This window comes from Manis javanica, chromosome 2 (genome assembly GCF_040802235.1).
Source record: "Manis javanica isolate MJ-LG chromosome 2, MJ_LKY, whole genome shotgun sequence".
Taxonomy (NCBI): Eukaryota; Metazoa; Chordata; class Mammalia; order Pholidota; family Manidae; genus Manis; species Manis javanica.
In genome coordinates, this window is record NC_133157.1 from 205,563,411 (window position 1) to 205,587,283 (window position 23,873).

At 37.1% G+C, this 23,873-nt stretch overlaps 1 protein-coding gene across 5 annotated transcripts in view; it reads left to right on the forward strand.

The window, feature by feature from the left end:
* Window positions 1-6,580: 6,580 nt before the first annotated feature.
* The window catches only part of ATAD2 (ATPase family AAA domain containing 2), a 94,160-nt gene continuing 76,867 nt past the window's right edge, over window positions 6,581-23,873 (forward strand). For 3 of the 5 annotated variants that reach the window (XM_073230057.1, XM_073230056.1, XM_073230060.1), the window contains exons 1-2: window positions 6,581-8,297; window positions 17,812-17,960. In XM_073230057.1, the coding sequence (XP_073086158.1) occupies window positions 8,130-8,297; window positions 17,812-17,960 (317 nt within the window). In that variant the 5' untranslated portion in view covers window positions 6,581-8,129. Of the gene's footprint in view, window positions 8,298-14,329; window positions 14,420-17,811; window positions 17,961-23,873 lie in introns of all 5 variants that reach the window. The other 2 variants (XM_073230059.1, XM_073230058.1) reach the window with 2 other exon arrangements.

Genomic DNA, 23,873 nt, shown 5'->3' on the forward strand with positions numbered 1-23,873 from the left:
CGGAGTTCGAGGGAGCACGAGGAGAAAAGGAGGGGGGGGGAGGTTAATGCCGAAAACGTCCACATCCAGGGCGGTTTAGAGAGAGATCTCCCCCGAATCTCAATATTGTAGCATTTTTAAAATTATAGAATTGTATATTGATTCTTTGATTCAGTAAGTTTAAAAAATGTTTTCCCAAGAGTCCTCATGGTCCATTTTGTTAATCATGTATTTATTTGCTGGCAATCTGGAAGGAAAGACATCAAATTGTTAAAACAGTGCTTCTCTCTGGTAAATTGATGGTATGGAGGACTTCCAATTTATACTTTATAGCTTTCTGATTTGTCTGTAATTGCAACGGACATATATAGCTGATCAGGATACTTCCTATTGTAAAGACTGAAATTCTTAGGTTGGTTTATAGGCCATTTACAGTCAGATTTTCCTAATCTCAGATTTTCTAAAGCCCACAAATCCTAAAGGATTTAAGCAAAGTCCTTGCATCAGTTTCATTTTTTTGCCTCTCAGCTCTGAATGCACATTTCAAATAAAGGCTCTATGATAAAAATGGAATTCCTTTAAGCATCGCTCCTTTAAAATGACCATCATGTTAAGCCTTTTCAGCAAAGCATGCCAAAAGAAGAACCCTGCAGTTTCTGGGCTAGGGCAAGAGTTCGGAGTGTGGTCATGAGAACATCCAGGGGGGTCTGCCCCAGACACCGTCCCTCTGCGACCTTGCAGCTTTAGCTTGGCAGTTGGCAGTAACCTTTTTGCAGCCCTCTTGACACAGAACCAGTCCTTCGAGGCTGCAGGCAGCCACCTGCCCATACTCTTTCAGTAAGTCCTTTATGCCTGCACACATTAATTTGTGGCAGGCAGGGCCACACTCTGAGAAGTCAGTCCTTCCCCTAACTTCTTCCCCAAACCCCTCCATTCCCTCTGGCATTCTGAAGGCCTTCTTGCTGACTCCCTGGCTCCCACAGCATCGCGACACCACTTGTTAGTGTCACTTCCCTCTGCCCCATTCTCTGCATTGCTGGAGGGAAGTTGAATGTCAAGAATTAACTATGATAAAAGTGTAACTGTAAGATATAAGGAAATTCCATATGGTATCTAGGGCTAAGGAAGAGTACTTCAGACAAACTAGAAAAGGTATCTTGTTGGAGAGGGCATGGGTTGGCTACCTGACAGCAGAGAAGTTCTCTGGTTTACCCAGGTGGGAGGTGGTCTGCAGTTGCTGGGCAAACAATATTGAAGAGAGGTGGTAGAAGAGAGCCAACAGTTTCTTCCATAGTTTGCTTTCTTTATGCCTTAAATTTCCTAAGTTGGAATTACTTTTTAAGTTGAAAAAAAATTAAAACAATTCACATGATTTCATGGCAGAGACTATAAAAAGGGATGTTTTAGGAGTAACGAGGTTCTTCTGACCTACAAATTCCTAAGATCTGGATGAAGAAAAAATAAGAGATGCATTCAAAGAAGCCAGTACACAATGAAATTAAGATGTTAAAGGGCAGGGGTTTGAAAGAGGGATACATAACAAAGGAAAATATAAAAAAGGGCCACAGTCAACCATTGTGGAAAGCAGTATGGAGGTTCCTCAAAAAACTAAAAATAGAAATACCATTTGACCCAGGAATTCAACTCCTAGAAATTTACCCTAAGAATGCAGCAGCCCAGTTTGAAAAAGACATATGCACCCCTATGTTTATTGCAGCACTATTTACATTAGCCAAAAAATGGAAGCAACCTAAGTGTCCATCACTAGATGAGTGGATAAAGAAGATGTGGTACATATACACAATGGAATATTATTCAGCCATAAGAAGAAATCAAATCCTACCATTTGCAACAACATAAATTGAGCTAGAGGGTATTACGCTCAGTGAAATAAGCCAGGCAGAAAAAGACAAGTATCAAATGATTTCACTCATCTGTGGAGTATAAGAACAAAGAAAAAAACTGAAGGAACAAAATAGCGGGAGAATCACAGAACCCAAGAATGGACTAACAGTTACTGAAGGGAAAGGGACTGGGGAGGATGGGTGGGAAGGGAGGGATAAGGGGGAAAAAAGGGGGGCATTACTATTAGCAGACATAACGTAGGGGGGGACACGGGGAGGGTTGTAAAACACAGAAGACAAGTAGTGATTCTACAGCATCTTACTACGCTGATGGACAGTGACTGTAATGGGGTATGTGGGGGGTACTTGGTGACAGGGGGAGTCTAGTACACATAATGTTCCTCATGTAATTGTAGATTAATGATACCAAAAAAAAATAAGCCACGTATGTGAAAGGAGAGATTCAGGAAGATGGCAGCACATAATACACTGAAGTTTAATTTTAAAAGGGGGTTTTATGTTTTACTGGGGGAGTATTTTTAATGCTCAATATTAAAAGCTAAAAGAAGAAATGATCCCAATGCTTGGGACCATATGATATATGATCAGACAACTGAAAGAAAACAAATACTCAACATCTATTTTGCTTGTATTTTCTCTATCAAAGAAAATGATGCTCAAGCTGTAAAGAATAAGAGCAGTAAGAGGAAATCAAAGCTGATAGGTGCAGTATAGAAAGCATCAAGTTGCCTTAAATGGTTAAAAATCTTCAGACCCAGATGAGTTAAATCCCAGCACACTGAAAGTGCTTTAGATATGACCCAAAGCCTTTCTTATGGATCTTTAAGAAAATATGTTGGAGGAAATGACGTAAGACTACATTTGAGTATTTGCTGTCTTGAGGTTCATAAAAGGAAAAAAGTATGTATTCCAGACACTGTACCCTGGTGAACTTGTTGCCTATTCCCAGGATGATATGTGACCATAAAGAAAAGGTGATTATTTGGGGGCCTCTAGTGGTTTACCAAGCCCATTTCATGCCAAATGGACCTTATTTCATGTTGTTGGAAGAATTAATTGATCATTAGAGTAGGATTCTAGCACAAACCATATAATTTGATTCCAACAAAACAGCTGGCCTGGTTATATTGGTCATGACTCATTAAGTTAAAAGTCAAGGCGGAAATGCTGTCTTTCAGTTCCTTTAACAGGAAGGATACCGAAGTGGCTCTCGAAGGATAAGTTGCAGAAACCAGGGTCTCAAGGGACTACAAGCAGAATCACTTCCCCAGACCTTTCTCTCCACCTCTCAGACGGCTTCTCAGGGCTTGGCTTCATTCTGAGGTGATTTGACTGACTTCTTGCTGTGGGGAGGATGGCCACGAGCAGCCCCATATACATATTTTTCAGGCTTAGCAACCCCCATGGAAAGAGAAAATTCCTTTTTCTTCATAGCAATCACACAGAGCAACTGTACCTTTATTTTTTACATTTCTGTATTGCTTGACACTTCTACATGCATTACTTTGTAATAAAATTTTTTTTATATGTCTAAAATACCAAATTTATCAACAGTAATATAAAGAGCTGCATGGACAGACTATTGCTTACTCGATTTTTCTCCTACTCTTGTACATTTAGTTAGTTTTCAGATCCTGCTACTATAAAGCTGAGATTAACATCTTCGTACCTAAGTCCTGGCCCATGCTTCTGATTATTACATTTCAGATGGAGTCCTTAAAGTGGAATTCCTGGGCCAAAGGTTATAAATATTTTCCAGGTCCCTTGATATATGTTGCTATATTGCTTTAAAGAAATGGGCCTATACCTCAATATCACATTGGGTATTATTATTAAACAAAAAAAAAAGGAAAATAACATGGCATTCCCATTGTTATTTTAATGTGCATTTATTTGATTACTACTTTCCTATGTTAGTGGGATAATTTCAATATAAAGCAGTAAGTGCTAAGACAGCAATGTACCATGGGAACTCAGGGTGGGGGAATCTCAACATTGGGGGTAGGAAGTTGGGCTGGGGTAGAATGCAATGCTACTCATTTTACTTAGAATGGGGTGGCAAGGAGGCAAAAATTCCAGTGCCCTTTGCATGGGCCAGCCCATGCCTGTGGTATTAGACTCAGGGCTGTAAACCACACCTTACATATGAAAATTGAGAAATTGAAGTATATTCAGGAGAGCCTGATGAAGAGGTAAAATCTGGAAACCACATCATAAAATTATGACGTATCTTCCAGCTCACTTCCTGTTCCCACCTAACCCCTCTCTTAACCCTCCATCCCCTTGACCTCAAAAGTGTTTCTGTCCCACATGTCTCCCCAACCTTTGTTTTATCAGTGTCTGTCCTTGGAAACCGCTGGTAAAACTCCCCCTTCTAATCTGAAGCCTCTATATCAGTGAGAGCTTTTGGTTGCGAACAACAGAAACCATCTGTGGCTAACTTAAACAGGAAATCAAATTCAGAAGGATGTGGGGAGGGAAGAGGGGGGTGGAGGAGAGGAAGCACAGCCAGTTCACACTGATACAAGGCTCCAAGAATCCAAGAATCAGCTGACTAGGATGCCACCATGAATGTTCTTGCCTCTATGCTCTCTGCTGCTGCCACCATGAAGAACCTCTGCCCTTCATCTTTGGGTCACTCTTTCAAGAGGCAATGAATGTCCGAGATGGGGGCAGCCCACTGACTGAGCTGAGGTCACAGTCCTGCGTCCTAGTTGCCAGGTTATCTGTCCCTGTAGGATTTCCATCAAGGGAGGTGGGGCCCTGCCTAACCCAAACCCACTCAAAGGGAAAATCTCTCAGATAGGAGAGGTGTCTGTTTAAAATCAGAGTAGTTAAAAAATGTCAAATGTCAACTTTGACCCCCAACATACACTCCCTTGTGATTGAATGATTTTTCCTCATATATGGGCCATCAGTGAGATTAGCTACCAAATTTAAGTAGGTCACATTTACAAAATTCCTGGAAGAAATCCTGTGCAAATTGTGATCACTTTCTAACTTTGTTACGAAAGAACAGAAAGGACCCACCTATGACCTCATCTCAAATGAGGTAATGGAATTATGATTAACTTTTACCTCAGCCCTCTCTTCTGTCACACACTAGAAAAAAAACACTTGACTTTTCTTTAAGCAGTCAGGGCCTGTAGGAAAGAACCTGTTTCTATTGTCCCTCCTTTTCCTAAATCAAGTCACTCCTATCTACAATAGCTAAAACAGGAAATGGAAAGGAATATTACCTGTCAAAGACCAATTCCAGACCAGCTTTACAAGTTTCTTAAGGTTGCTGTAACAAATTACTACAAATGAAGTGGCTTAAATAAAAAGAAGAAATTTATTCTCTCACATTCAGAAGACCAGAAGTCTGAAATCAAGGTGTCAGGCAAGGTTGGTTCCTTCTGGATACACTGAGGGAGAATCTGTTTCATGCCTCTCTCATAGCTTCTGGTGGTTGCCAGCAATCCTTGGTGTTCCTTGGCTTATAGAAGCAACACTCCAGTTTCTGCCTCCATCTTCATATCCTCTCCTGTGTGTGCTTCTGTGGGTCACATCACCTTCTTTGGTCTCTTATAAGGATTCTAGTCACTGGATTTAGGGTCTACCATAAGTCCAGAAAAATCTCATTTCAAGATCCTTAATTACATCCACTAAGACTCTACTTCCAAATAAGGTCACAATTACAGGTACCAGTTTAGGACTTGGACATATCCTTTTGAGGTACAAAATTTAACTTATCATACCAAAGGCTGAAGCAAATGTGATCATCACTGGAGAGAGAATAAAGGAAGATAAACTGCTTGGCTGTCTCTGTCTCTTGATGTTCTGAAATTTCTATTTCTTACTGTAAATAAACTAAAATGACTGCTATAACTTCTGTGAAGGTCAATTTGATAATATCTAACAAGATCAGAAATTCATATGCCTTTTAGGTAGAGTTTAGTAAATTTTTTTTGAGGCATAATATGTATAAAGAAAAGTGCATGTATCATAAGGGTAGACTATGCTAATTTAAATATTGTTCTTTCCTCTTTCATTTATATTGGGTAAGCAATAATTTTAAAGCTTTATTTTTCTATTGTAATGCATAGTCAATATTAAAAAATTCAGAGAAATTGAGAAAAGTATAAAGAAACCTCAAAACGACGATAATATTACCATCCAGAAATTAACCATTAATACATTGTTGTGATTTCTTCTGGACTTTTTCCAATGCAAGTATACACATATACCTATTTCTTTGCAGTTTCTCAACAAGTTATAATGCATTGTGCCCAATTTTCCATATAAATTAACAGAGATAACATATTTTTAATGAGTGTATAGCATTCTTCTTCATTGAGACCCCACCAAAGGACATTCAGACTGTTTTCAGCTTTTTGAAACTTTTGTACCTTAAATGTGTGTCAAAAGTAATTCCTGACATTCCCTCCAAATTTGCTTTAGCCATAGCTTTCTCCACTAAGTGCGGTTTCATCTTTCCTTTAGCTCAGGCAAACAAACAAAACACAAACATTGGACCCATCCTTGACTCTCTCTTTCCCTCCTGTGTAAATACAATTAATGAGCAAAGTCAGTTGGCTCTTTCTTCCAAACATAACACAGAATGTGACTATTTCTCATTACCTCCACTGCTCTCATATGGGTCTGTGTCACAATCATCTCTTGACTGGATAATTGCAGTGACAAATCTGGATAAATCCTCCTAATTAGGGCTGCCAGATTTAGCAAATAAAAATATTTTAACTGGACACCCAGTTAAAACTGAAGTTCAGATACATTTTTTTTAGTGTAAGTATGTCCTAAATACTGCTTAGGGCTTGCTCCATGCAGCAGCTAGTGAGATTCTTTCAAAAAGCCAGAATAAAAGTCACTCCTCTGTTCAAACCCTGTGATGTCTTTTTATCTTACTTATAATAAAAAGTAAAAAGGCTTAAAGCGGAGGTCCACAGCCCTGCAGGATCTCCTCTTAGAGGCTCTTGCCTTTTTAATCTCATTGGCCTGTTCTCATTTCCTCCTCCTGCATTTCACTTCTCCAAGATATACATAACCTGCCTTAGGTATTTGCCTAGACTTCTCTGTAAGACCTTCCCTAATTACCCTATTTAAAATTGCATGCTTCCCTTTCACTTCTCTACCTCGTATTTCTCTGTAACACTTACTGCCTTTTAACATCACTTATTTACTTTATTGTCTTTCTCCTTCCACCAGAATTTAAGTTCCATGAGGGCATTCTCGTTCTTTTCATTCACTGCTGTATCTCCAGTGCTTAAACAATTAATAGATGCTTGATAAACTTACTAAATGTCGAATTAAGGAAATATAGTTAATAAATCAGTAATTGTTTCACTAGGACTCCTCATTATCGTATCATTCAGCATGTTATTTCAAAGTCATTCACATTCAGGAATGATTACACATAATTGCTGTAATCTTAGAGAAGCCATTTTCTGTAATTCTGTAATAGTAGCACCTTTTTTTTTTTGCGTGAGTGTATATAGGTATTAATACTATAGTTAATTTACAGATGAGGATTTTAAGACAGGGAAAAGGTGAATAATTTGCTCATGATCGGACATGTGGGTTATGGCAGCACTGGGGTCAGAATCTGCGTCCATGACTATACTACTGTGACTGCCCGCTTTTAGATCCTTTTCTATTTTTGCTGTTGTTGTTGCTGTTAACTTGTTTTGGTTAAGCTATCAGTAAAAAGCTTTTAAAGATCCAGGTCAAAATCCATCAGAAGCCAAGTGCTTTTTCCCCTCCGATGAAGGACTGGGCATTTTGCATTTGAATCCTGCTTGGCGGGAAGCTGAAGGCAGGTGTCGCGAGGGACGGGGAGGAGCGGCCAGGCCCCGCCAGCCAATCAGGGTGGGCGGGGGCCTCCCTCCCCTCCTCCGACGACCACGCGCCAAAATTCCAAACGGACCTCTTGCCCCTACCCGCCGTCTCCCTCCGCCGAGTTTAGTGAGCCGGAACTATAAGAGAAAAAGAAGCCAGCGTTCTCCCACCACTGCCCGCTCGGGTCCTGAACATTGTGGGAGCAGGTTCTCCTCAACTGTGGCCCGACGTCCCTACTTACAGACGGCAGGAAAGTTTCGAGCTTGCAGTTGGAGGGTGCCGGCGTGCGCGGGACAGGTGCGGAGGGATTCTGGGCGCGCGCGCTGCGGTCGCTGGCGCTGAGCTTGTGGCGCCAGAATTCGGAGCGCGGAAGAGCCGGGCGGTTGTTGCTGCGTGGACCTCGCTCTGGTCTCCCGCAGCGGACGCCCGGGGCAGGAGGCAGAGGAGATGGTAGTTCTCCGCAGCAGCCTGGAGCTGCACAGCCATTCCGCCGCCTTGACCACGGACTCCCTGGACCTGTCCAGCAAGTTCTTCAACCTGGCGCAGATCGGCCGGAGGAAGCTCCGCTCGGCCGGCCCTGTTGAGCGGTCTGCAGGCCTCACGGGCGCCGCGGGCGTGAGTACCGTTCCAGGGCGGGCTCCTCGGGCCGGGCCTGTGGGGCTGCCCGCAGCGCCTGGGTGGGCGGCGCGGTCGGAGTGACAGTTGGTGGGGGTGGGGGAGGAGTGTTGCAGAGGACAAGTAAAATGGAAGGCTTCTCAAAACCGGAGCCCAAGGGGTGTGGGTCTGGTGAAGTGTTCGGGCTGCTGGGAGAGGACTAAGTTCGTTACCACCAGCCTTTATGCAAAAGAAAACCAAAGCCCTCCAGAACTGAATTGCAGTTGGAGGCCAAGCCTTGGGTTTGTTGGCTGCCCCACCCCCCATCTCCCTAACCAGTCGCCCAGACTCATGCTCTAGGTTCGCGTAAATCGAGTGCAGCCCAGTACTGATGCGTTTACTGCATGCATAATAAATGTTTTAGGGGCTAGGAAGATTGTAACTCAGGGTCCCTGACCGTTATTTACGATCCAGAGAGGTTCGTTAATAAGCGCAGTGAATAATACCAGGTTGCATAATGTAATGTGGAAGGATGGAGATGAACATTTTATGTACATCTTTTTCACTTGAGCCTTGTAACACCTCCACGAGAATGGATACTTGTATGACATGAAAAACGGACCCAAAAGGTAACCAACCAGTAAGTGGTAAATCTAAAATTGACACTTTGATCCTCTGTCTCCAAAACGTTTTTCTAGTGTATGGTGCTGCAGTTATAAACGGTGTCCGTAGGGTAAGTTCCCAAAGGGGGTGGGGCAGTAAAGACACCTTGAAAGAAGTGGTTCTTCTAGGTCCGAAGTACAGATAGGATTTTTGCTTGGCCGATTTAAGACTGAGGGAGAGAGACCCTCCATCTCCCAGCTGCTGAAAAAGGGACAGGTGGGGGGGACGGCATTAACAAAAGGTTGAAGAAGTTGGGGAAGCAACACTAGTAAAATTAAAGCCTCAGGAAGTAGCCTAGTTCTGTTGGAGGGAGGGTAGGCGTGGGGGTGGGAATAACAGGACGGGCGGGGGTGCGGTTAGGAACTGAGGAAGTCAGAATAAGAGGCCAAGAGGAGGTATGTGTAGTGGGAGAAAGTGACAAAGCATAGTCAAGGGAATGATCACTATATGGACTAGTTGTCAGTATCTTTTGTAGATGGGCCATGCTAGTTGCTCCTTTACTGAGGGGAGTGAGTCTATTTTAGTTGTTTAAATTGTGATTCTGAATTGAAAAGACAATTTCCTGACTTTAAGCATCCATTGCAGACCTATGCAGAAGTTGGCAGAGGTCTGGGGAGGCCAGACACTTCTGCCTGAACTAGATAGAGTCACGACTTAGTAGCCTATGTTCAGAAAAGCTAATTATTTCACTAAATAGTTATTTATTATCTTCAGGACAATGCTAGGTCCTGTGACTGTAATAATGATGTATTGAATACTGGTTAAGTAACAACTTAGTTTTGAATTTCAGCTTACCAATAATCAGGAGGTTCCTACACTTGTTATAGTGTAATTCCATACATGCATAGAGAGGATTAAATTTGACTGTGCATGTAAGGAAATGACCTGAACACTTGGCATATCGTTAGGACTCAGTCATTGTCAGCTATTAAGACCACAGTCAATTTTAATGGCCACTCCATCTTTCCAGTTCTTCAGGCCAGAAATGTTAAGAGTCATTCTTGACACCTTTCTCATTTCACATTAGCAAATTATGTTGGCTTTATTTAAAAAAATATTCAGAATCTAACCACTTCTCAGCTTCTCCATTGCTGCCATGCTGGTTCAAGCTATAGTCTCTTTCCTGGATTATTAAAATAGATTCTGGACTGACCTCCATGTTTTCTACCCTTATATATAATGCTCCTCTCCCCTAACAATCAGTTCTCACTATAGCTTACAGATCTTTCTAAAAATCAAAACAGCTGATCCCTCCTCTGCTCAAAAATCCGTATCTCAGGTGTAAAAGTTTAAAAGTTTGGGAGCATCCCTATACCCTCTTCCTTTACCGTGATATCTCATCCATTCTCCCTTTTGCAAAACCAGTCTATTCCAGCCATACTGGCCTACATGTTCCTTTAAAAGCAGGGCCATTGCACTTACTCTACTCTCTATTGGGAACACTCTTCCCCCAGATACCTACATGACCCATTCCTTTACCTTTGGATTTTTTAGAAATTAGAACAACCACGAAAAAAAAATCTCAGAACTCAGTGCTTAATGTGTTCCAAGAATTTTACAAATGTTAACTCAGTCTTCATAACCTTATGAGGTAGGTATGATTACCTTTGTTTTGCAGGTGGGAGAACTGAGGCAGAGACACAAATAACTTGCTCAAATTCACCTTTACAATAAGACATAGAACTACTACAAGTACTACTTAGGAGAACCTAGGAATCTGTTCTGCTAAAATTTCACCTTGTCAATGATGCTTACCCTAACCACTGTATTTAAAACTCAAATCACTCTGCTCTACCTGCCTCTTTACTCTGCTTCATGTTCTCCTAGCACTTGTTACCTTTTAACATTCTACTATAATTGGTTATGTTTTTATATTTGTATGTCTTCCAAATCAGGATGTATTCTATAAGGATTTGAGTTTTGACCTCTTGTTCAGTGGTGTATCCCTAGCACCTAGAACAGAACCTAGAGTGTAGTAGGTGCATAATATTTATTATTGATTGTCCTTGCTCTAAAGGAACTTAATCAAGCAGAGGAGATCTAATACAGCCATATACAGGAACTGTTTGCCATAAATGCCATCTCAGTGGTATGTTGTGGTTGAACAGTTAGGGCCCAGCTGGATGTTGTAGGGTGAGAAGGTTTTTTTTCTAAATCAGGGTTTTCAGTAGGGATTATATTTTTTTGAAACATGATAACTCCTCTCTTCTATAAATCCTCCCAAGACTAAATTATAACCAGAGGAATATTTGTGAGCATGAGATTGGATCAAAAGACATGGATAGTCCCAAGGGGTAATGTATTTGTGTTGATGAAGCCCCCCAGGATTAAAAATGAAACATACCTTTGTGATTGATTATCTTCTAATTCAGGGACTTTCCATTTAGTACACTTGATTTGATTATAGCTTGCTTTTTTTTTTTACATCAATCATGCATTTCAGAAACATCTTGGTCACTCTCATGGTAGTTGGGTATTTCTTAGTCTTGGCTCAGCCACGTGTTTTTTGACAGAGCATTTCTTAGTCTAGGTTACTTTTAAAGATGGTTGAATTATTCATATTAATTCGTTAACTTGGATTTTTGTTTATTTAATCTCAGAGGCAGACCTTCAAGTTCTTTAGGTTCCTATAGTCATCTATTCAACACATTCTACTTTTACATTTTAAATATGATCTCACACGGGGGCTTACGGATTTATTTTTTTTCTCTGACTTGTATGGGATACCTGAGTTTTTTTGTTGTTGCTTTAAATTATTTGTTTGTTTTTTAAACTTCTATTTTCATCCAGTGGTTATGAGTTTGGATGCCCCTTCTATGGTTTCTTTTTCCCCCAGAGTCAGACTAACTGCTGTCTATTTCTGTACTTTCAGAGGTCTGAGGTTCTTTGATTCATTAAATTCAGGGTTCTTATTCTGAAAAGTCACTTAAGGGGGGTAATAGCAGGGGTTTTTGGTGATGATTGTATGTTACTTTTGGGTTGCATTTTCATAGATTTTTCTGTATGTTGTTAAGTAAAATATCCTATAGTATGTAAAAAGCACTATTTTTGGTTTTTAAATAGTTGTGTATTTATTAAAAGTCTGGAAGGATACTCCAAACTTCACACTGATATGTGCAATATGTGGGAGAACTTTTAAAACCTGAAGCATAACACCATGTAGAAATATGAAAAAATATACAGCTCAATGAAGTATCACTAAGGATGGATAGGGAGGTTTTGATATGTGGCAGTAAATGTTGCTCTCTGGAGTTTGTTGACATGGCTGCTCTGCAGTTGAGAGAGTGTGGTTGTTTGGGGGCAGTAATAGGTAGTCCATTTTTGTCAGTTTGTGATTAGACGGGTCCTTGATTTTAGGTTTAGGAGTTGGAAGTTTTAGAACAAGGATCTGATGAGAAAAACCCCTGCTTAAGATGTTTAGGATGGATTATAGTCAGATCTGGAATTTGGAAGACTGAAAGATTACAATATTAATAGCTACCATTTATGTAACCCTTGCCCTATAAAGTAACTATTGTTATCTTCATTATAGATATGAAAACTAAGGCATAGAGATCTTACATAACTTGTACAAGATTGTACAGCTCTAAGTGACATGCCAAGAATCGATCTTAGGCAGTCTATCTTTAAGGGTTTGGGCTCTTAAGTAGTTTGCTCTTACCACAATAGACCAGAGCAGAGAAAACTAGAGCCTAAATTAAATTAAGGTAATAGTAGGTGAAACGCAGAGAAAAATGCCAAATAATAATGCAAGGGGTCTGCAAGTTGTTCACATACAAGGAGGGGAAGGCAGTGTTTCCACTGAAGAGGTGAGCAGTGATCATTGGGAATATGATGCCAGAGTTTGGTGAGATGTTAGGACTATGTGTATTTGGGAGTCATCTTTATAGAAGTGACAGTTGAATCCTTAAAGGTGAATAGAAAACAAAGAAAAGCACAAAAATATTTTTAAAAGCTGGATCAATGGCTGTATTTTAAGAGTAAGAGAATGAAATGGTTAACAAAAGAGTTAGGTAAATAAAGGGATCAAAGCATTTAAAGAAGGGAGTGATCAACTCCATAGAAGTCAGTTAGGTAGAGCAGAGGCCTTTGGACTGAGCTTTTGACAGATAGTTTTAGATCTCCTGAAAGAGCCATACCCGAAGAAAGCAAATGGTAGAATAGTTTGGTGGTGAGGAATTGGCCCCACCTGTGTTTAAACATGAAGCTAAGGAGGGGCATCACAAATATACTGGGTATAACGTATACCATTGTTCTTGAAAATAAGCTGCTGCTCAAGATTTCAAGGAGTCTTTAAGTCTGGATGAACATTTTATGTTAGTACTGTAACTTTTTAAAAATCCTGTTTAAACCTCTTTTGTTGAATTGATACTTGAATCGACTCAACTGACTTGTATTTTTGGTCATGAATTTAAAGCTTTAAATAAGCTTGATCTTTTGTGGGAAAATAACATTAGAATGTTTCTATTAAGCAATTAAGTTGCTAAGGGGAAGAACTTTGCTTATTCTATTGTTGCACACTCCCTATGTTAACTTGTAGATTCTGCAAAGTTAGAACAAACTTAAAATCTTAACAAATCTTTTTACTGCTTTTAGAACTAACTTGACTTTTAAAGAATTGTCATTGCTTTCAATATTTAAGTAGATTTTAGCCAAAGAATAAATGAGGATACTACACATCTCCAGGTTTAGTTTTCAGATTGTGTTTTCTCTTTGCTTTTGCTTCGTAGGAAAATTTTTTCTAGTAATATATGTGTTGTAAAAATGTAAAAAATAGAAAGTGAAAGTCCTTATTTCTATCATCCAGTGTTAGTGTTAATAGTTGGCATTTAACTTATCTCTTGAATTATTTTGATTAGCTGTATTAAAGTGTGACTGATTTCATACATGTACTACTTTCATTAGGAAATAAGATGTACATATATTAATTCATGTGGAGGTATATTTATAAACAAAATTGCAGAAAGTCTAAATATAATACATTAAGCAATTTGTTAAGTAGATTCAGGTAGTGGCTGCAATATACGAATTCATTTTAAAAGATTTTTTGGAATATTTCATGATATGGGAAAATGTTTGTACTACTAGAAAGAACTTATAAAATGTAAATAATATTATCCCAAATTAAAAATCATTTCAATGTTTGCATAGGAAAAAATTGGTTTATGTGCCAAAAGGTTATTAACAGTGGTTATCTGTGGATAGCTGAAATTAAGGATGATAGTTTTATCTTTGTGCATCAGTTTTCCAATTATAATAGGCATGTACTGCTTTTATATATATATATATATATATATATATATATATATATTATATTTTTTTTTTTTTTTAAGAAACATTTTTGAAAGTTGTTGGTATTTTTTAATTCCTTGGTATGTACTTCTATATAGGTGATTCTCCCCACTGTAACGGAGAGCCTTTCTTGATGTCTACTGCTTATTTAGGGAGAATGAACAAAGCCACTCATTATGTGAGTTAATGTAAGCCAAAATTCACTTATAACACTTATAAGATGTCAGGGAATTATTTTTTTCTATTATTTAGCATCCCCCTCCTTTTTTTCTTCTATGGAAACAAATGGGACTTTGGTTTTATTATCCCCAGGAATATTAACATTTACTGTATTTTATTATGATAAAATATAGATAACAAAATTTACCATTTTAGCCATTTTTAGGTGTACAGTTCTGCAGCAAAAAGTACATTCACATTGCTCTGCAACCATCACTGTCTCCAGAATATTTTTGTCTTCTAAAACTGGAACTCTATATCCATTAAACACTAACTCCACATTCTTACATTCTTCCTTTCTCCTATCCCCTAGCAACAACCATTTTTTCTATGAATTTGACTATTCTGAGAGCTTCAAAAGGAGGAAATATACAATAAGAGGATATATGCAATATTTGCCCTTTTAATCTGCCTTATTTTACTTAGCATAGTGTCTTCAGGTTCATCCATGTTGTATCAATGTGTTAAAATTTCCTTCCTTTTTAAGGCTAACTAATACTCCATCATATGTACCATATTTTTTAATCCATTCATCTGTCAGTGAACACTTGGACTGCTTCCAACTTTTGGCTATAGTGAATAATGCTGCTATGAGTAGGTATTTGTTCAGGTCCCTGCATTCACTTCTTCTGAGTTTATACTCAGAAATAGGATTGCTGGATTATATGGTAATTCTATGTTTAATTTTTTGAGAAATTGCCATATCACTTTCCACAGTGGCTGTACCATTTTACATTCCCACCAGCAGTGCACAAGGATTTCAATTTCTCAACATCCTTCCAACACCTATTTTTTCTTTCATATAACAGCCATCTAATGAGGTGAAGTGGCATCTCATTGTTGGTTTGATTTGTATTTCCCTGTAACTAGATGCATTGAACATCTTTTCATGTGTTTATCAACCATTTGTATATATTCTTTGGAGAAACGTCTATCCATGTCTTTTGCCCATTTTAACTTTGCTTTTTGTTGCTAAAACATAGGAATTCTTTATATATTATGGATATCAATCCTTTGTAAGATACTTGATTTAGAAATAAGTTTTCCTATTCTATGGCTTTTCATTTCACTCTGTTGATCATGTCCTTTGTATGAAAGTTTCTAATTTGTACAAAGTCCAGCTTACCTATTTTTTTCCTGTTGTCTTGTGCTTTTGGGATTATTTCTAAGAAATCTTTGCCAAATCCAGTGTCATGAAAGTTTCCGCCTAAGAATTCCTAAAATTTTCAGCTCCATGGTCTCTTGTACATTTTTAGGCTGCCGTCTAAGGTTCATTCACTCCCATTGGTTTACAAAGGAGATAATTTCTATCATGTTTTAATGATAATGATAAAAAATAAAACTATTACATCAGACTTTTATATCCACTGGAACCTAAAAGCCATAGTTATTTTATACCTGATTGGAACATTAAAAAATAGTATACAAACAAGCTCTTTTAGCAGTCAAATTTTTCCTTGATTTTTTTTTTCCCTCTAAGTAAGCTTCGAATCCACTTAACCCACAGCATTTTATCTTGATCTGTTTTTATGCTTGGAAGTCATTTACTAGTTATCCTTTCATACTTACAAATCTTTCCATTTTTCTGTGAACACAAGGCCCTAGGAAATGAAATTTTTGTGTATTGAATTTCTGTAATTATTACTATTGATCAAAACAACAAAAACATCTATCTTGATTAAAAGTGATTAAACAAGGAAAGTACGGTTTCATCAGGATTTCATGTGGTTGAAGTCCATTTACCCACCCAGTTAGTTCATATTATCTGTGGATGAATCTTACTTACTTCTGAAGACAATGTTTGACATAGTTCTATTGTTTTATAGAAGGCACTGAGAAACATACATGTAAGTAGATAGTAACAAGTTTTGTTTGACTGACACTTAGCTTTTCTGTCTTAAATGCTGAAAAATCACTTGCCAAAAATTATTTTTCATGGTCTTTCAGATTGATTAAATCTCCTTTCAATTTTATTGAATACAAAGAATTGGAAACAACCTAATAAAGATTTGTTGCCTAGCTTTGTCTTTCAATTTCTTAACACCTACACTAATGTTTTTCTTTCTTTTACTTTAGGAAGGTTTTTAATGCCATGAGGTGGTCCATTCAAAAATAAGAATCAGAGAGAGAGAGATAACTTTTCCTTTATAAAATGGGAAAAGAAAAGAGGATACCTTGTAAGATGTCTCCTCAGATTAGTTTTAAGAAAAAGTACATATGAAAAGTTGAGAATATGGAAATAGATACCCTTAAAATTCTCCTTGCAAAGTTTTGTCATACTGCACCCTTCTAAGATGTAGGTGTTCATCTAAAAAATAATACACCTACCTAAAGTGGAGGTATTCTTTTTCAAACATTCTTAAATATAGGTACACTTATAAAAGTAGTAACAAATCATACATACCACTTAATGTCTTATGAAGTACTTGTCTAATTTTTACACAAATCCTTGATATAAATATCCTTATTTTACTTGTGAACTAGTCAAATAGTCTTCCTAGAACAAAATTAAATGATACAATGTCCTAATAAAATGAAATGACCCGGTAAAACCAGTGTGCAAGGCACAGGGAAACTCTTGCTTGGTGTTTTTAAAACACTGCCTATTTTTCTATAATTTTCAACTTTCAGAGTAGTAAGGAATAGAATTACAGAGTTGCTAGGTACTTTTGCCTTCTCTTCTAATGTATAAGTAGCCTTTATACAATTTCAGAGAGGTGTGTATGAACTTTTGAATACTTTATGAGGGAAACTCTGTCGCTCACGAAGTAGCGCACTAACTGAGAGAACCTCTAGGCTGTTGAACAAAAATTAAATTACAGAGAATTGTGGTTTTTATGACCGATTAACATACCTAAACAGTTTTAATTCAATTGCTGTATTTTCTGGGTGAAACTATGTGAAATAGATGGTAGTGATTCCTTTTTGTCATTTAAGCCAAAATTACAATTTTGATATAGTTCAGTTATTTTAAGGTTACTGCTAGTAGTTACATGGCAGACAATGATGTATGTATCTTTCTAATTTCTGTAGCTTTAAAATAAAGGGGTATTTAATGCTAGGAACTATTACAGCTTTTTATCAGTGTGGAAAACTTTACTATGTAATTTGCTTGTTATGGATTGGAACTACAAACCATTAATGAATCTTATATTAGCCATTTCATAGACATTGCTGATATTTGTTTATCAAAATTATTATTATTCTAGATATTAACACTTGTTTCTTAGGGAGATGCAAAATGATTCTGCCCAAAAAAGCAGTTTTTAATGAACATGTAGTGAGAGAAAACTCTTAAGAGTTTAACTTCAGGATTTTGACTAGAGAAAAACTTAGATGGCTCTCTTGATTTTTCTTAAAGGCTGGGTCTTCAGTTAAGGAAGCCAAAACCTACCATCAGACGCGTGCTTCAAGATCTTTGAGAAAAAATGCACAGAATTCTTCAGATTCTAGTTTTGATAAAAATATGGAAATAACGGAGAAACATGCTAATGGCAGGCATTTTACAAGGTAATGCAAGAAGGTTGAATGCTAATTCAAAATAGTTTTTAAAGTAATAATTTAGGATTTGGATTTAACCTTTAAGTGTTTTCTCAACTGGTCTTCAAGATTCCAGGGTTGTAAAATGTAATTTATTTGAAATGAAATTGCGACAAATGAATATTGAATTAAAATTTTAATATGAACATGGTCAGATTTGTTTTTATTTTCTTGTTCAAAGATGGAATTTGTGATATGTGTGAGTGCATCTGAAATCAGTTCTCTTAAGTGCTTGAGTATCTAAAGAGATTTTTGTGACTCACTTGCTTATGATACATGGTTCTGCTTTATAGTCGATACAAATCCATTACTCAAAATAGTAGTTATATTTCTTATTGCTTGCTATCAAGTTTTTCATCAGTTCTGAGTCATATGTGAGTTTCTTTCTGTTGGTGTGCTTCTAAAGCAGTCTTTACATAGGCAGAACATGATTTCTTAAAATGTTTTTTGACTTGTTCAATGTACATATTAAAATTGCATTTCTCAAGAACTCTGAGATAAGTGGCATGAATCTGATTATAATACTCAAGGAATTAGTTTCAGTGAATTAGGTAGTTGGGTAGTTTCTGAAACTTGGATTTGTTCTGGGCAGATTTAAATCCATCTTTAACTCAAAAACCTTCATTTTCCCTCCACTTTGGTGGGCCTAACATAAATGGGGAAAAGTGCCAATTAAAGTAAAATTTGATGAAATAATTGTTTTATAAATTAATTCCTCTCATAAAGAAATTACTCATAATTATGACTTAGAAGACTAGAACTATACTAAAATAGAATTCTGATTCTTATTTGTGTAGTAGATTTTCCAGGTAAGTGAAGTTGTACCCTTTTTAAGTTTGTCTTTTGCTACTGTTACTTTTTTTTCAGTTATTTAATCAGTCTGTTTTATATATTTTTTAATTTGTATCTTATTTAATCCATTCTTTATGGAGTATTTAATACTGTATTCCGTGTAATCCAGGATAGCAGCAATTGAAACATACATATTTTATGAGAGTAAAAAAGAAAAACAAACTTAAAGTTAAACTATGACATGCCATCAATTTTAAGAACATCCTTATTTCAGACCTATTAAAATGGGGGGAAATGTACAACTTTTAGAATCAATGAATATAATTCTAGGTACCATAGTATTTTTGAAACTTTAATTTTCCTTGGGGCTTGGGAAGTGACCCATGAGTTCTCTATGAGAATTGTAATATTTATTTCATGACCTGAAACAAAAATAAACATTTTGAGTCATCCAAATTGCCTCCTTATATAGAATAGTCACAAAATTTCAGTCCCTAGATTTATGTTTACGTTTAAATTGCTTTAGCTGTTTGGGTTCATAAGAACTGAGTCTGCCCTTAATACATAAACTATGGTCTGCTTCCAAGAGAAAGCCATGTGATGTGATGTCCTGACGTGCTGCTCACATGCAGGTTTGGAGCACTTCAGATAAAGAGAAGTGGATAAATTGAGTCATCATGATACACAACAAACATGATACATAACATGCCAAACTCAAGAGAGACCCATAGTAGTCTATACTACATTCAAACAGCAGATGACTATTTTTTTTTTTCAGCAAACCTCCTATAATGTTGATGTTTTTGTTGTTGGGTGGTTCTGTAGTTTTATTTGTGTAAAATGTGAATGAATTTACACCTAGTTTGGCTTGTACATAATTTATAAAAAAAAATGTTGGAAGTCCTTTAAGTCTTTACCTTTAAAAGGATCTGTATATTCATGTGTTTGAAACATGTGCTGGGCCTTAAGCTCAAAAGGTATTAAAGGTGTATGAGTGGTTTTTTTTTTAACCTGGATTTAAAGATGTGTGACTTGGTATTTTTAAACTTGAATCCTTCTAAAATATATTGAATTCCTATCTTTTTTGTTAAAAGTATTTTAAATAACTTCATTGAGATATAATTGACATACTGTTAATAATACATTTAAAGTATATAATTCATTGGTTTTAGAATATCCACAACATTGTGCAACCATCGCTACTATCTAATTTCAGAACATTTCCATTACCCCAAAAAGAAACGCTGTGCCCATTATCTCTGCCCCCTATTCTAGCCCCTTGGGAACTATTAATCTTTCTGTAAGTGGAATCATACCTTATATGACCTTTTGTATTTGGCTTCTTTCACCTGGTATAATGTTTTGAAGGTTCATCTGTACTGTAATTTTCTGTCAGCACTTCATTCTTTGCCAAGTGAGATTCCAGCTTATAGATATATCACATTTTGCTTCTCTGGTTATCAGTTGATGGACATTTGATTGGTTCTACTTTTTGGCTATTATGAATAATGCTATGAATATTGGTGCACAGCTCTTTGTGTGAACATTAGAGGTTTTTTTTCGGGTATGTATCTAGGAGTGAATTGCTGGGTCAGTTGGTAACTCAGTTTTAATGTTGAAGAACTGCCAAACTATTGCCCAAAGCAGCTGTATGATTTTGCATTCCCACCAGCAGTGTATGACAATTGAATTTGTTCTACATCCTGTCAGCACTTGTCATAGTGTGTCTTTTTTATTTTAGCCATTTAGTGGGTGTGAAGTATTCGTTATAGTTCTCATTTGCGTTTCCTTGATGGTCAGTAGCGTTGGATATCTTTTCTTGGGTTTATTAGCCCTTAGTCTGTCTTCTTTGGAGAAGAATTCCTGTCTTAAAAAGAAAAATCTGTATTCAGATCATTATTACAAAGACTATTATACACAGCCATGGCATCAGGATCTGTTTGTGTAAGACTGTATAAAGGCCTACAGTGTTTTTAAATTCTGCTGTATGTAATTTTCCTGGTCCTTATAAGGGTTCCCCTTTTGCTGTTGCCAGTTTATCTAACTGTACTAATCTCTTTATTTCCTTTCTGTGTTTCCTCCCCTTTGTTTTCAATCTGTTTAGGACTCAAAGACCAGGGGACCAAGACTGTTGGAATAATACAGAAAGATTTGAGTAATTGTCAGGCCTTGAGGTCAAGATCTATATTTCTTAGGTCCTTTGGTTTTCAGGGGCACATGAAACCTCTGAAATAATGCTTAAACTTATATGTGTGTATGCAGTTTTCTAGGGAGAAAAGATATAGAAAGTGTCCTTGAAGAAATAATTGCTAAAAACTTCCAGTCTGGGGAAGGAAGTAGTCTCCCAGGCCGTGGAAGCACACAGATCTCCCAACACAAGGGACCGAAGGAGGACAACACCAAGACATATAATAATTAAAATGGCAAAGATCAAGGACAAGAAGAGAGTATTAAAGGCAGCCAGAGAGAGATAAAAGATCACCTACAATGGAAAACACACAGGCTGTCATCAGACTTCTCAGCAAAAACATTACAGGCAAGAAGGGAGTGGAATGATATATTCAATTCAATGAAACAGAAGGGACTCGAACCAAGAATACTCTACCCACAAAGATTATCATTTAAATTTGAAGGAGGATTAAACAATTCCCAGATAAGCAAACATGAGGGAATTTACCTCCTACATCTCTACAGTGTATTTTAAAGGGACTGCTCTAGATGGAAGTGTGCCTAAGACAAAAATGGTGTCACTTGAGAAAATAAAACCTCAGCAAAGGAAGTAGACCAACTAAATACTAACCAAATGCAAAATTAAATCAGCTACCCACAAAGTCAAGGGATGCACAAAGAGTACCAAATATGAAACCTAACATATAAATAGTTGAGGAAGAAGAAAAAGGAGAGAAAAAAGAATAATCAGACTGTCTTTATAATAGCATAATAAGTGAGTTAAGGTAGACTGCTAGATGATAACGAAGCTGCCCTTGAACCTTTGGTAACCACGAATGCAAAGCCTGCAATGGCAATAAGTACATATCTATCGATAATCACCCCAAATGTGAATGGATGGAATGCACCAATCAAAAGACACAAGAGTTACAGACTAGATAAAAAAGCAAGACCCATCTATATGCTGCCGACAAGAGATGCACTTCAAACCCAAAGACATGTATAGACTAAAAGTGAAGGGGTGGAAAAAAATATCTCATGCAAACAGTAGGGAGAAAAAAAGAAGGTGTTGCAGTACCTGTCTCAGACAAAATAGACTTCAAAACAGTACAAGAGACAAAGAAGGCCATTACATAATGATAAAGGGGTCAGTCCAACAAGAGGATATAACTATTATAAATATCTATGCACCCAACACAGGAGCACCTAAATATGTGAAACAAATACTAACAGAATTAAAGGGGAAAATAGAATGCAATGCATTCATTTTAGGAGACTTCAACACACCACTCCAAGGGACAGATCCACCAGACAGAAAATAAGTAAGGAGACAGAGGTACTGAACAACATATTAGAACAGATGGCCCTAACAGACATCTACAGAACACTGTATCCCAAAGCAGCAGAATACACATTCTTTCCAAGTGCACATGAAAACATTTTCCAGAATAGACCACATACTAGGTCACAAAAAGAGCCTCAGCAAATTTAAAAAGATTGCAATTCTACCAACGAACTTCTCAGATCACAAAGGTATAAAACTAGAAACAAATTGTACAAAGAAAACAAAAAGGCTCACAAACATGGAGGCTTAACAACATGCTCCTAAATAATCAATGGATCAATGACCAAATTAAAACAGATCAAGCAGTATATGGAGACAAATGAAAACAGCGCAATGCACCAACTTCTGTGGGATGCAGCAAAGGCAGTTCTAAGGAAAGTATATAGCAATCAAGACCTATTTAAAGAAGGAAGAATAATCCCAAATGAACAGTTTAAATTCAGTTGTTGAATCTGGAAAGAGAAGAAACAAATGAGTCCCAAAGTCAGTAGAAGTAGGGACATAATAAAGATCAGAGAAGAAATAAATAAAATTGAGAAGTATAAAACAATAGAAAACAATGAAACCAGGAACTAGTTCTTTGAGAAAATAAATAAAATAAATAAACCACTAGCCAGACTTACCAAGAAAAAAAGAGAATCTACACACATAAACAGAATCAGAAATGAGAAAGAAAAAATCACTACAGACACCACAGAAATACAAAGATTTGTTAAAGAATACTGTGAAAAATTATATGCTAACAAACTGGATAACCTAGAAGAAATGGACAACTTTCTAAGAAAATACAACCTTCCAAGACTGACCCAGGAAGAAACAGAAAATCCAAACAGATGAATTACCAGCAATGAAATTGAATTGGTAATCAAATAACTACCCAAGAACAAAACGCCCAGACAAAATGGCTTTACTGCTGAATTTTATCAGATATTTAGAGAAGACATAATACCCATTCTCCTTAAAGTTTTCCAAAAAATAGAAGAGGAGGGAATACTTCCAAACTCATTCTATGAAGCTAGCATCACTCTAATAGCAAAACCAGGCAAAGACACCACAAAAAAAGAAAACTACAGACCTATATCCCTGATGAACACAGATGCAGAAATACTCAACAGAATATTAGCAAACCGAATTCAAAAATACAAGAGGATCGTACACTATGATCAACTGGGATTCATCCCAGGAATGGAAGAATGGTACTACATTTGAAAATCCATCAACATCATCCACAATATCAATAAAAAGGACAAAAATCACATAATCATCTCCATAGATGCTGGAAAAGCATTTGACAAAATTCAGCACCCATTCATGACAAAAACTCTTAACATAATAAAGGCCATATATGACAAACCCACAGCCAACATCATACTTAACAATGAAAAGCTGAAAGCTTTTCCTTTAAGATCAGGAACAAGACAATTATGCCCTTTCTCCCTGCTTTTATTCACCATAGTACTGGAGGTCCTAGCCATGGCAATCAGACAACACAAAGAAAAAAAAGACAACCAGATTGGTAAGGAAGAAGTTAAACTGTCTCTGTTTGCAGGTGACATGATATTGTACATAAAAAACCC